At 45.7% G+C, this 12,685-nt stretch overlaps 3 protein-coding genes and 1 long non-coding RNA gene across 4 annotated transcripts; 2 read left to right on the plus strand and 2 right to left on the minus strand.

Moving 5' to 3' along the window:
• Window positions 1-374: 374 nt before the first annotated feature.
• LOC117652398 lies at window positions 375-2,599 on the plus strand. The gene is made up of 3 exons (XM_034397278.1): window positions 375-544; window positions 790-951; window positions 1,034-2,599. Exons 1-3 carry the CDS (start codon window positions 481-483, stop codon window positions 1,261-1,263), a joined length of 456 nt encoding a protein of 151 aa, XP_034253169.1. The 5' UTR covers window positions 375-480; the 3' UTR covers window positions 1,264-2,599.
• A 561-nt stretch (window positions 2,600-3,160) lies between these two features.
• On the plus strand, window positions 3,161-5,166 carry LOC117652391 (leucine-rich repeat-containing protein 58). The gene is made up of 5 exons (XM_034397266.1): window positions 3,161-3,399; window positions 3,484-3,697; window positions 3,764-3,906; window positions 3,997-4,205; window positions 4,317-5,166. The coding sequence occupies exons 1-5, from the start codon at window positions 3,241-3,243 to the stop codon at window positions 4,861-4,863; spliced, it is 1,272 nt and encodes a 423-aa protein (XP_034253157.1). The 5' UTR covers window positions 3,161-3,240; the 3' UTR covers window positions 4,864-5,166.
• LOC117652404 lies at window positions 3,396-4,517 on the minus strand. Its single transcript, XR_004588161.1, has 4 exons — window positions 4,385-4,517; window positions 3,896-4,188; window positions 3,623-3,803; window positions 3,396-3,525 (listed from the first exon to the last, which is right to left on the minus strand). It is a non-coding gene; the product is annotated as an uncharacterized LOC117652404 (long non-coding RNA).
• A 137-nt stretch (window positions 5,167-5,303) lies between the features above and the next one.
• On the minus strand, window positions 5,304-8,165 carry LOC117652387 (uncharacterized protein DDB_G0290685). The gene is made up of 8 exons (XM_034397252.1): window positions 7,979-8,165; window positions 7,686-7,841; window positions 7,529-7,603; window positions 7,230-7,436; window positions 6,551-7,149; window positions 6,039-6,448; window positions 5,706-5,831; window positions 5,304-5,622 (listed from the first exon to the last, which is right to left on the minus strand). The coding sequence occupies exons 1-8, from the start codon at window positions 8,006-8,008 to the stop codon at window positions 5,528-5,530; spliced, it is 1,698 nt and encodes a 565-aa protein (XP_034253143.1). The 5' UTR covers window positions 8,009-8,165; the 3' UTR covers window positions 5,304-5,527.
• Window positions 8,166-12,685: the final 4,520 nt, after the last annotated feature.

The raw sequence follows: 12,685 nt of genomic DNA on the forward strand, positions 1-12,685 counted from the left end.
AGGCTCTTAGCCGTCCCTCACACCACACACCGTAACACTCTTTCTATCGTAGTGGTGCGCTTCCTGTGAAGTCTACAACAAAAACTTCATCTCGCCGAACGGTCGGAGCTTCGCCGTGTGGAGGAGTATTTCCCCGAATAAAGCGAGCTGTTCAAATTTCGCATGTTGGCGAAAGCGCCTCTGTCTTCTTGCCAACTGCCGCTGACAAGCATCTCAGTCGTGGAATGAAACCCGTTCTCCATTTCGATTTTTCTTACGTTGTAGAACCTAACATAATTATCTGAATTGCAAATTTTTCTTGATAGGGATGGTTTTACATTTTCCTTCTTTCGTTTCGGAGAAAGACTTTTCGTACTGGGGTACTGGTAACATTGAATGGGGCGCGGCATCGTGACGTCACAGTTGTTGCCGTGTATACAGTACATTCCAATATTTATATTTGTATTTATCGCTGTAGTTTGAATTTATTTGCTCCCAACCATGGCAGCACCGGGGACTCACAATGTCATGCTACTGTTCGTCTTTTTTGGTGCATTAAGTTGTGGTAAGGCTACCAGTAATTGAAAAATGTAATTTGTAAAATAATGTTATTGTTTGGGTGGGTGTTGATCGTTAAAGAATGTCTGCTTCATTTTGGAGGTGGATTATGTTCAGCTTTCTTTTTCTGTAACAAATTTAGTTTTATTTATGCATGCCTCCCTGAACACAAGCTTGTTTCATTCATACATTTCCCTCATCAGTGCAATATTATGTTAGGTTAAGTAACACCACTTGTTGTTTGTCTTGCAGCAATGGCCATTAAGTGTTGGGATTGTCGCTCAGATTCTGATCCAAAATGCGCTGATCCCTTCGATAACTCTACAGTTCCCATCACAGATTGCAGAACTTTAGGATCGTTGGACCATTTACCAGGTGTACGACCCACAATGTGCAGAAAAATTAGGCAAAAAGGTATGTTTTTGTTATATTTTAAAAGGACTCAAGGAGCCCTCGTCTTTTTTATCATAAATGTTTGTTTGTTCCCTTGTTGCAGTTAATGGAGAGTGGCGGTATTTCCGTAGCTGTGCATACATGGGTGAACCTGGAATCCAAGGCGATGAACGATTTTGCCTCATGCGTACTGGCACTTACAACATTTTTATGGAATACTGTACCTGTAACAGCAAAGATGGTTGTAATTCAGCTAGCAGCATCAAGGGTAGCCTCTTAATTGGACTCATTTCTACTTGTTTATGGGGTTTTGTTCACTTTGTAGGGTTTTAAGTTCACTTCAAATACTTAAAATTTTCTTTCAGTTCTTTGCACAACTAAATCAGATGAAATCAAAGTCTATGAATACAAAAGAGTAGATGTAAGTTACCATATATCATTGCAATCTCAGCTTCATTTTTTGAAAGCAGGCACAATCAAGGTACATTATAAATAGTTTCATTTCAAAATACTCTGACTAGCAAATAAATTAAGGCAAAACCATTGTCTACTTTATGTTATTTTTCATGGTAGAGCCCTTGTTGTAAAGTAAGATTCCTTAAAAATACAATTTTAGCAAAAACACTTGTATAGCAAAGTTAATCTTTAAAGCTGATAGATACTCACAAAGGCTGTCCAGTATTTTTAGTATTTTTTGATATTGCACAAATTTGCTTTGTGTACTTTTGGCACCTTTAGTGCCTTTTTTTTTATCAATGTTTTTAGGGAGGGAGTCTTAGTGCCTTAACTAACTTTTATTTGTTAGTAGTATGTTTTAAAAAGCTTGTTTGTAATTATTTTTGTACATTTTGGCAAAGATCTTATGGTTTATTAAGTCTATGAATTTTATTTTGTGCTCCTCATATCTAACAGTTTCATTACTGGTTATGTTTCCACCCCTATCTGTCATTGTTTGTATTTTCTGTCATGCGATTCTGTGTTCTCATTCCATTAAGTATGAAATCTTGTGGAATTATAGTTTTGCCAGCTTCTAGTGAATTCCCTGGAAGTATGAAGAGGAGAGGATTCTATAATTTCAAGAATGTTTTATGTTAACTACTAGTTGAAGGCACAAGTGGAGTTATAATTAAGTATTCACAGTATGTTTCCAGTATGTTAAGGTGAGGCTAGTGTTATTATGCATTGATCACCCTCATGAACTGATTGACTCTCATTACTTGTATGTGATGTTATACATGCTGCCATAGATTTTGTGCTTGTTGGTTGGTGTAAATGAAGATTCCGTCCAAAGGAATATTTTTAGGAAATTTTATACTTAAAACCATTATTTTACTACTGGGTGAATGATTTTCTCTGACAGTTGTACTCATGTTTTCCTGAGGCTTCTGTTCTAGCTCATTTAAGATTGTCACTGAAGATGATTGCCGTCCATTATTTGTAGTCTTTTATATAAAATGGCCACTACTTACAGCCATCAATTTTATTCAAGATAAGTGATTTTTATATTGTACTGAAAAAATAGGTACCTTTTGTAACTGAAATTTATTCAACTGTCCTTCCATTTTTGTTTTCTGTGTTGTAGTTTATTTACTTCTGTGTAGTTACTTGCAAACTTTGTCTGATTTTCATTAAATAATGGAATTTATTTCATTAAACTCACTGTATGAAACTTAGTATTTTTCATTTAGGGGGGAGGCACACCATACTCCAAAGACAGCAGTTTATTAGGAAACACCACTAAAATGCTAAAACCAGACCACATAAAATGAGACGTAATTCTCAAACAACAGAACAATAAATTACTTACTGGGTAGAACGGCGAATAACGCAGAATCTAAACCCTTCTCAAGAGGCTGGTTGAACATCTGTAGAAAGAACGCGACGCGATGCGATGCCATCTCAAACTCGGAACGACGAAACGACGTGAACTGTCGTTGATTTGAACGTCGATGGTTCAGAAAGCTGCGCGAGAATTATTGGCTGTGCAGCCCTACAGTAACCCCACAATGTAGTTAAAAATTATCAAAGTGGTTGAACTAAAGAAGGGGAAAAATCAAGTGGATAGACAGAGACAGACCATTATTGGTGGACATTGTTTGGGGTCCCGCCTTCCCCGCGTCCCCTTCCTCCCCACCAATGCTGCCCCCCGCCCCCTAGCCCAGCCGCCCAGCCCCTCTCCCCCTCTTACCCTACCCTTGGTCTTCCCTAGTATCTCAGTTGTTTGGCTGGGTGCCAGCAGCAAGAAAGGGTCAACTAAAATAAACTTAACCTACTTCTCACCAAGCGAATGTCAGTTTGTTTACATTCAAAATGCAAGATCTCTTGGAAATGGAAAATTTGGCCCTAGAAATTGTCGAAAAAAGGATTCTGCACTGGAACTGCCGAGGGTATGTCAAAATGCCAAAAGTGTTGAAAAACGGTCAAAACATCAATGAAATATATTTGAAATGGAACAAGTTATCACATTTGGTAAGTTGCAGTCAATCTATGACACTGGATAATTATAATGTAGATTAGTTTATTTATGTTAATTAATATCTCCGTTAATTGCAGCCTCATTGGATCGGGAAATTAAAAAATATAACAAATTTGTACCTGCAACACAATCAACTAGTGTGTTTGCCTGAAGAACTTGGAGAGCTGTCACAGCTCACCGTTTTAGATGTAACAAGTAACTTAATCTGTAACTTACCTGCAGGAATAGGGCACTTGCACAGATTAAATTGCTTCTTGGCAGCTAAAAATGCATTGAGTTGCATTCCAGATGGTGGGTTTCATTCGAGCCAACTGTTCTAATTTTGAACCATAAAATTTGACTTATTCTCTTTTACAGACTTTCAGATGCTGCAATCTCTTCAAATTTTGGACTTCAGCTGTAACAGTTTTAAGCGAATTCCAGATCCTATATTAAAGTGCAGAGGCTTACAAGAAATCAACTTTGACAACAATTGTTTAACAAGTTTACCTGACAACATTGTAAGTAAAGTATCCATTATGAAGAAACGAGATTAATAAACAATGAAAGACCCACACTTTCTAAAAAAAAAAGATTGAATTTGATTGCAGGTGTATCTTCCACATTTGAGCATGCTTTCTGTTTGTGGAAACAAGCTACTTTACTTGCCGTTTCTCCCATTCATGTCCAATCCATTCATTGCCTTTGAAAATAACTGCAACCTCAACTACTTATCAATATGGCAGGGTCAACAGATTTCTTCAAAAAGCAATGGTATTTTTAATCCGGAAAGTCCATGGAATCTGCCAAGAGCTCAAGGGTAAGTTATTAGTTTTACTAAAAAAGAACTTCATCTGCCAGAATAAAACCAATCGAAGTGATCTTCTACTTTCAATGCATTTTGACAAAGATTCTGATGAAATATTCACAGATGTTTCTGCATTGTGCTCGGCCCATCCCGGGTTCCCATTGGAGATATAAGAGTGAGAGACAACTCACCTGGAAATGGGGTGCCACTTGTACTGCCTTCACGATTGAAACTGATCTCCTCAGGCCAAGGTTGTCAGCCTTCTGTACCCTCTCTGTTAGAGCTAGCACTGAGAACAGTTTACAGTTTAGGATACAATCTTAGTATACAGAGAAAGAAAATTGAGAAGGGGTATCACTTCGGTATGACAAGATTTTGCTCAAATTATCAAATTTATGACAGTCTTCCACTGGTTCTGCAGCAGCAATTGACAGTTGGTCCAACAACACTTTGTTATCTGTGCAACTCACCCATATTTACATGTGGAGTAATTTGGGTTGTCATGAAAGAATATTATATTGAGATTGATTTGGACCCTCTCAGTCATGTTTTATGCATAATTGTATTTTGCTCAGTATCCTGCAGTTCATTGTACTCTCAGTCTGAAAGAGAAAGCATCATCCACAACAATCTTGTGTCAAGAAAATTAAATTGGTTCCCTGAAAAGTAGTTACATTCAAAGAATTTCTTCTTTGTAAACTTGGCATGTTGTGCTTTCTATTGCCGGCATGGTCATTACCTACATCAGACCACAACTTCTCCATCCCTATGTTTTATAGAAACTGTTTTAAGAAAGCTGTTTCTTCCTGTCAAGAAAAAGTTATCTTCTTCAACTGCTACATTTTCAATGGGCCAGAACTTGGTGGTCTTGAAAAAATGCCATGTATGTTGGCAATTGCACAATCTTAGAATACAGAGAAACAAAACTGAGGAGGCATATCACTTCAGAGCAGCAAAATCTTGCCTAAACAAACAAATTAATGAAAACCTTTCACTAGCTTTGTAGCAGCAATTGAAAGTCTGTAAAGGTCAGTCAAACAAAGATTTGTTACCTCTGCACTCATTGTAAGTGTGGGGTAATTTGGATTGAATTAAAGAAACTACAGTATATTGATTTAGACTCTGGAAGTCCCGTTTTATAATTGTATTTTGCTCAGTTGTCTGAAGTTCATTATATATTCACTCTGAAAAGAAAGCATCATCCACAATAACATTTTGTCAAGAAAATTAAACTTGTTCTACAAAAAGTGGTTACATTTGAAGGATTTCTTATTTGCAAAACATTAACACACTAATCTGTTTTAAGACTTAAAATACAGTCTTTGATTGTTTAGTCAATCATCATCAAACTTAATCTTCTTCCCTTGGAAAGAGTCAAGAGAAACCTTCTGGCTTCTTTTGGCTGCCCAAGAAGGATGTAAGGTTTCATCTGCAATAGAAAATGTCAAGGTAATAAACAAATACAGAAGAACACAGACTACAATTGGCTGAATATTAAAGCAAAACACTCACCTTTACTGGATGGGACATTTAATCCTGTAGTTTGGTTGTCCTTAAACACAATCTTCTTTCCTTGAGGAGAATTCAAAGAAATCTTTTGCCTTCTTTTAGCTGCCCAAGATGGGTGTAAAGTTTCATCTGAAAACCAATGTGTAGGATGAGCAAACAAAATATTATTAGAACTACAGTATCATTCTCAAAAGAAATGAGCCAGGCGACACTCAGTGTCCAAAAGACTTACATACTGACCAAATGAGCAGTGCCAAGCTCATGGTCCATCACAGGGCCCATATCTTTGGAGAGTGATAGTACTACGTAAGAACTGCATTTAACGAAAAGGCTCACCTTCATTAGATTGTTCATAGTTTCCTGTGTTTTTGTTGCTAAAGTTCTTCCTATTAAACTTTGAAACATCATTTACATTATTTTTGATATTATTGGAAAAGTGTTCACCACTGGCATTGGTATTTCTTTTTCTTTCATGGGTTTTATCAAATTTATTTTTAAAGGATTTAGGTTTAATTTGGTCAGAGTCTTTTCCTGTAAACTGTGCACGTCGTTGCCTTCTATTGCCAGACAGGTTTTTACTACTTTCAGACCAAGATTTTCTATCAAGACCTTCTCCATCTGCACGTTTTACAGAAACTGTTTTTAGGAAGCTGTTTCCTCCTGTCAAGAAGAAGCTATCTTCTTCAACTGGTACGTTTTCAATCGGGCCAGAACTTGATGGTATTGAAGAAATGGCATTCAATTTTCTGAAAATATAAAAATATAACATTTTTTTTTACTTTTTCAGTAAGAAAAGATTTACTATGTTGATTTCTGATGTTTACTATGATACAACTTTATTTCCTCACCTTTCTGAATTATCTTCCTTCTGTAAATCAGCAAACCGGCGCACCTCAGCAATCATACTTCCACTAGCGGCATGAGTTTCTCTTTTCTTCTTGAGTGGTTTGGTATTATCCTTGTTTATCGTTCTACCAATTTTCTTTCTGTCACCTCCATCACTGCTGATTCCCTCACTGTCCTCTCCATCACTGCCAATCTCCTCACTATCCTCTCCATCACTGCCAATTTCCTCACTGTCCTCCCCATCACTGCTGATTTCCTCGCTGTCCCCTCCATCACTGCCAATCTCCTCATTTTCCTCTCCATCACTGCTGATTTCCTCACTGTCCTCTCCATCACTGCCGATTTCCCCACTATCCACTCCATCACTGCCAATTTCCTCGTTGTCCTCCCCATCACTACCGATTTCCTCACTGTCCTCCCCATCACTGCCTTCACTGTCTTCTGCAACTTTACCACTTTTGGCCTTTTTGCTACTTGTTTTAATTGTTGGAGTAGCTTGATTATTAGCAACTTTCTTTGTTGCTTTGACAGTTGAAACTTTCAGTTTTTCATCATCTTTGTGTTCGTTTGACAAGACTGAGGTGTTGTTCTCAGCATTTAGCTAGAATGAGAATCAAATGTAAGAAATTAAAAATGTTCAAAGCATTGTAAAACAAAGAGGATACAAGAATAAAAACATACCTGTTTCCTTGCCATTTTGCGTTCTGATTTTTCTATATTCTTTTTAACTTTCTTCTTGTTTCGTGTGAAAATACCTAGAGTCTCAATGAGACCAGGAAGTTTTTCTTTCCATTCAGGGTGTGTTGATCTAAAATTTTCCAAGTAGGAAACTACATCTTTGGAAGTAGATAATTTTACCAGCACCTTTGTTTCTAAAGGCAAATTAATCTAAATGAACAGTAATAATAACAATAATAATAAATTAACAAAAGGCAATGAGAAGTAGATAAGAATCAATAAGACAATCTTTGAATACAAACATCATCGAGCAGTTTCTGGCGTTGTGAGAAGTCCATCTTCAATGCGTACTTGCTAACTTCATCTAGTACAATTTTCTAAGTAAATCAACAAATTAATGTCTTTTAACAAGTGTATCTCGAAACTCCAAGAAAGCAGTACTACTTTAAGTGTAATTACCCGAAGGAACAATGTTTCCAAACGCAACCTTTCAGCTTTCCTTTTGCATTTCTCTGCATCCTTTCCTTTTCGAGCTTCAAGCTTCGTAATCTCTTTGGAATTATGGTGGGCTAAGTATGTGACAGCTTGTTTTAATTTAGGTCTAAGGCCTGTAATCTGAAAATCAGAATGAAGAAGAAAGGGCTTATTTGACAACGACAGGAAATAAAACAGCAAACAACAGCAAACTAGTTTTCGAAAATCTGTTCCACATGTTTGACGAGGTTATAACACTAAGTCAGATTGAAATTTACCAAGTTCGACACGTCCGTTTTATGCAACATTTTGGCCAAGAAACTGGTGTTCGGCCTTTTCTCTGGCTCCTTGATAGAAACGATCGCAAGGTTCGTCCAGCAATTAAATTGTAATTGATTGGTGATTCCACTCTAACACAACTGTGTATTGCTTGCGCTTCGCAGCGATGCCGCGACACGGCAGCACCGTCGCCCGTCGGCGTCGCGCCCGAGCCCCGCCATTATTCGAAAAGGGGGCTTGGTTTCCACTTTCGTTGAATATAGCATGTTTCTCATTCACTTTATCCTCTGTTGTAAATACCGTATTCTCCATGGTTGAGAGCTCACATGAGCCCGCTCTCCACTATTCTCACATTTGCCGCTCGGGCCTTGAAGGGTTTTCTTGACGGTTTGCTGCTTCCCTGCAAGCAGCGTCCGCGTCGTCCGCGTCGTGTCGTCCGGGGCACTGCAATCCCCTCCAGTGCAGCCCCTTTAGGGCAGCCCGTTAGGAGGTGAGCCCGTTTGGAGGTGCACCCCGCGAGTCGCCTCCCGTTTTGCCTCCGCTTTCGCGGCCCATCGGATTAAATTTGGCCAAGAGCTCCGCGGAGTCCGGGAGGATCCCAAATCGGGCCCGACACCCCATTACTTGGCAGCGACACCAAAATGGAATACCGGCGGTAATTTCATTCAGGAGTTGTCACTTGGCGGGCACACGTAGCGTGGGGTGGGGGAGGGGGAGGGGAGGGAGTCTTCGCCAATGAGCGTCAAACGGGCCTCACACCACAACGCCATACGCCGCAAACTGCGTGGGTCCTAAAAGCACAGAGTGATTTTTAAAAAGCTATCAAGTAAGGCAATGCGCAGAAGGGGTTGCCTACCTTCCGGCGTCCGCCGCACATTTCGGAATTACACTCTAGCTTTTGCCGAAGGGTCTGGACGAGGTGACACCAGGGGGCTGCAGGCCTTTTGGGGGGTCGAGGGAGGGAGAAAAATGTACCGCTTTCGTGGGTTTGCGGTTGCGACGCACAGTTTTCACTCAAATCCATTCGTTTCCGATGCGCGCGCTCAGTCTTTGTTCCGGGGCGCCGATGTTGACGACGCGATCCCGGGCCGTGGCTCCGCCTGGCGGCCATCGCCCGAACCGAAGCCACACTCGGCTCAGCCGTGAACAAGTCGAGCTCCGGCGGGGCAGGCACGGCACGGCAGGCAGGCCACGCCACGCCACGGCCAGCAAGTGTAATGTCTTAATCTCACGGTTGCGTCGTCGGAGCGGCCCAACGACCGGCCGGCCGGCCAGGTGAGGCTGGAAAGGAAGGGGGAGGGGGGGGGGGCTGCCCGGCCGTCACCTGCGGCTGGAGGCTGTTCCTCCCGAGCAGGCCATGCAGCTCCAGCGCTTCCAGCAGACTCATTCCGAGAGTCGTTTTCATCCGCTCTGTCTCTCTCGCACCTATTCGGGGCGCACCATGAGTGCGAGAGAGACAGAACGACGACGGAGACGACTCTCCGGAATCATGATTCCGAGCAGGTTCGAGTGCACCGGGAGGCTCCAACAACCCGTGCACCTACATGTGTGACAACGATGAGCATGCCTCGTCGCGTACTGTGGTGGCCTAGAAGGATCACTGCTTGGTATTGGCGCAACGAAAATTTCTGCAGTGAGCTCTTTATAAAGTGAAAACAAAACTTCAACAGTGTGGGGCGCCTGTGGGAGAGAGGCAGCGCGGAGGGTGCATGCATGCCGATGCATGCCGACGAGTGCCAATAACGCGTCGATACCTCCACAGAGTCACGCAGTCACGCCCACGCGTGCAATCACGGTAACGACCCCCCCCCCAATCGGATTAACATGGACTGCACGCGTGCAGCGCACGCAATAATGTCTTCATCACGCGGCCTTGCAGCAGCGCACTGCATACGGACTGCAGTTCGAACAGTACTATTGTCGCTCTCTCTCTCTCACACACACACACACACACACGCGCGCCTGCCTGAGGCCCCGGCCCCACGGGTGCGAGAGAGACGCTGAGAGAGAAGCGGCCGCACACGGCCGAGAGCTGCAGGCGCGCGAGAGTATGCGAATCGACTGCAACGCCGCGGTCACTGCGGTGGAGCGCAAGCTGCAGACTGATTCTACGAGAGTCGTTTTCGTCACTCTGTCTCTCTCGCACCCTTACGGGACGCCCCTGAGTGCGAGAGAGACAGACTGCCTGGAGTGGAAGGACGTGGGCGTCCGGAATAAAAGCCTACTCCGATCCCCGTCCGCGCGTTTCGCGTTTCGCGCCGAAGGCCAAGACAAACGTGGCCCTCTTTGAGCGCCATCCGTCAGCAGGCAGGCTGCAGGCTCGCTCCGTCCGAACGGCCGCTCTGTCTCTCTCGCACTCGTGGGGCGTTTCGTTGCGGTGCGAGGGAGACATGGCGACACGAAGCTTGCCGAGCAGCGGAATGAGTCTGCGCTCGCGAAAGCGCTGCCGCCGAGGGGTTCAGGAAATCGGTTGGTCGCTCTGTCTCTCTCGCACCCTTACGGAGAGCCCCGTGAGTGCGAGAGAGACAGAGCGACACCTGCTGCTTGCCTGAGGTACTCCCTCTTTTCTCGCCGGGAAAATGGTTCCAATTTATAGTCGTTATCGCGCCGCGTCATTTGCGTGGCCGCCGTTGTGTTTCCAGTGGGGCAGCCCGAGGGGCAGCCCCACACGTGAACCGCGGGGTTTGGGCCGCGGCCGCCGGGGCGCCCACTCATTCCGAGAGTCGCTTTCGTCGCTCTGTCTCTCTCGCGCTCATGGGGCGCCCCGTATGGGTGCGAGAGAGGCAGAGCGACGAAAACGACTCTCAGTCTGCAGGGCAGGCACGGCACGCCTTAACGAGGCCGTAATTGGCGGCGTTTATCGGCAGGGACCTCGAGGACGGCGAAGGCCTCGGCGAAGGCCTCGGCGAAGGCCTCGGCGAAGGGGCCCTTCTCGAGTTGGCACCAGGGTGGGAACACGGAACAAGCACGAGGAACAAGGTTCCGCCTTTCATGACGGCGACGTCGCCGCCTCGTCGCGCCCTGCAGGCTGCTTTTGAGTTGCACCACCGCTCTGTCTCTCTCGCACCCGATTTGCTCCTTGCTGTTGGACGAGGCCGCGCTCTGCTTTGCCAGCAATTCTTTACCTGTATCGCGCCGCGCTGCTTGTCGAGGCGATGCCCCGCCAAACGCGGTTCAGCTTATCGCGATCCGCATTTCCCCCCGCACCGCCACGCGGGCTGTCGCGCTCTCGTCACGTGACGCGACACAGTGGGCCAGAAGACCGGTGGAGGCGGCCGAAACTCTAGACGCGTTTTGAGCTCCAGAGTCGCTACACAGGGCTCGAACCAAACTTCTGACCCCACCAAATGGATTCCTCGTTCGGAGAGCAATCCATTGGTGGGATCAAACGCTCGGTTCGAGTCCTAGCGAGTCTGGAGCTCAAAACGCGTCTAGAGTTTCGGCCGCCTCCGCCGGTCTTCTGGCCCACTGTGCGCGCTCAGCCCTTCGGCAAATAATGAGTGGAGGAAAAGGCTCCGTGATAAGGGCGCTGAGAGCGCCGGCGGCTCCACGGCCGGCAGTGTAATGGAGACCTAAATAGCCCCAAATTGACTGTTTTGATTCGCGAACCACACTGCAAGGCACGGCCCACGCCACGGCACGGCACTGATCACTCGCCGGCACGCGAGCCGACATGGCTGCATTCCCCGCTGCCTCGGCCAATAACGTCTTGCCATGCATTATGCAAACGGCGGCCGTCCTTCCCTCCCCCGCCTGTTGTGTGCACTTGCGCCGTTCATATCATTATTCGCGGACTTGGCCCGTTCGAAGCCACCACGTCTCTCTCGCACATCATCGGCACTCGCCATGAGCGCGAGAGAGGCAGAGGGACGTTCGGAATCAGCCTAGCCCTGGCCTAGACTCTGCCAGCGGCGCCTCACGGTGTTCCTGTCTCTCTCGCTCTCCCAGTGCAAAGCGCGAGAGAAAAAGTGCAAAACGCGGGGCAAAGCGCGCCAAATGTCGCTTGTTAGGTCCGCGAGTGGTATCTGAGACGGTGCGGCACTGCCATGGGCTGCCATGGGCTGCCATGGGCTGCACGCACGGCCGCAGCGTAAATCATGGCTTTATGGGCCGAAGAGCAAGACGGAGGGGGGGCGGGGCAGATTGGGGAGACTTCCTATTTCCCCCGCGCGGTCAGCGTGGCACGCCTGGCCTGGCCTGGGCCGGCCGGCCAGCAGACTGATTCCGAGAGTCGTTTTCGTCGCTCTGTTTCTCCCGCACTCTTGGAGCGCTCCGAAGGGGTGCGAGAAGCACAGCGGCGAAAACGACCCTCGGAATCAGTCTGCAGCGGTGGCCAGCGGGGGGCAGTCGAGTGAAAGAGGCCGAGAGTGACCTCTCCTGCGAGGGGCGGCTTGGACGCCGTCAGGCCTTCAGGGTGTCTTCCGTCGTATCAGAACGTCATGATAACACTTTAGGGGCCAGGTTCGAGGAGGGGGTGGGGTGCTTCTGACCGCGTTTTCGGCCTAGATTTTTCACTGCGCGGGCAAAAGAGAGAGAAAAGAGAAAAATGGAGTAAATAAGAAAGCACGGAGAACGTTTATGGTTTGTCGTTTGGGCGAAATTTAAGATAGGTCCGCGGCGCGCGAGGTGGAATAGCGGTCGAATGGGGCTCGGCCGCCACCACGGCCTCGCTCTGGAGGTGCGGCAGAGAAATGTGGCCGGACTGC

The sequence above is a fragment of the Thrips palmi genome, unplaced genomic scaffold (genome assembly GCF_012932325.1).
Source record: "Thrips palmi isolate BJ-2018 unplaced genomic scaffold, TpBJ-2018v1 HiC_scaffold_10, whole genome shotgun sequence".
Lineage (NCBI taxonomy): Eukaryota > Metazoa > Arthropoda > Insecta > Thysanoptera > Thripidae > Thrips > Thrips palmi.

Coding starts and splice junctions, on each gene's coding strand:
- LOC117652398 (XM_034397278.1), top strand. CDS start 481: ATGGCAGCACCGGGGACTCACAATGTCATGCTACTGTTCGTCTTTTTT. Junction 545..789: donor TTTTGGTGCATTAAGTTGTG/GTAAGGCTACCA, acceptor TTTGTCTTGCAG/CAATGGCCATTAAGTGTTGG. Junction 952..1,033: donor CAGAAAAATTAGGCAAAAAG/GTATGTTTTTGT, acceptor CCCTTGTTGCAG/TTAATGGAGAGTGGCGGTAT.
- LOC117652391 (XM_034397266.1), top strand. CDS start 3,241: ATGCAAGATCTCTTGGAAATGGAAAATTTGGCCCTAGAAATTGTCGAA. Junction 3,698..3,763: donor ATTGAGTTGCATTCCAGATG/GTGGGTTTCATT, acceptor TCTCTTTTACAG/ACTTTCAGATGCTGCAATCT. Junction 4,206..4,316: donor AATCTGCCAAGAGCTCAAGG/GTAAGTTATTAG, acceptor AAATATTCACAG/ATGTTTCTGCATTGTGCTCG.
- LOC117652387 (XM_034397252.1), bottom strand. CDS start 8,008: ATGTTGCATAAAACGGACGTGTCGAACTTG. Junction 7,437..7,528: donor GCCAGAAACTGCTCGATGAT/GTTTGTATTCAA, acceptor CTGTTCATTTAG/ATTAATTTGCCTTTAGAAAC. Junction 5,832..6,038: donor CTATGAACAATCTAATGAAG/GTGAGCCTTTTC, acceptor ATTGGTTTTCAG/ATGAAACTTTACACCCATCT.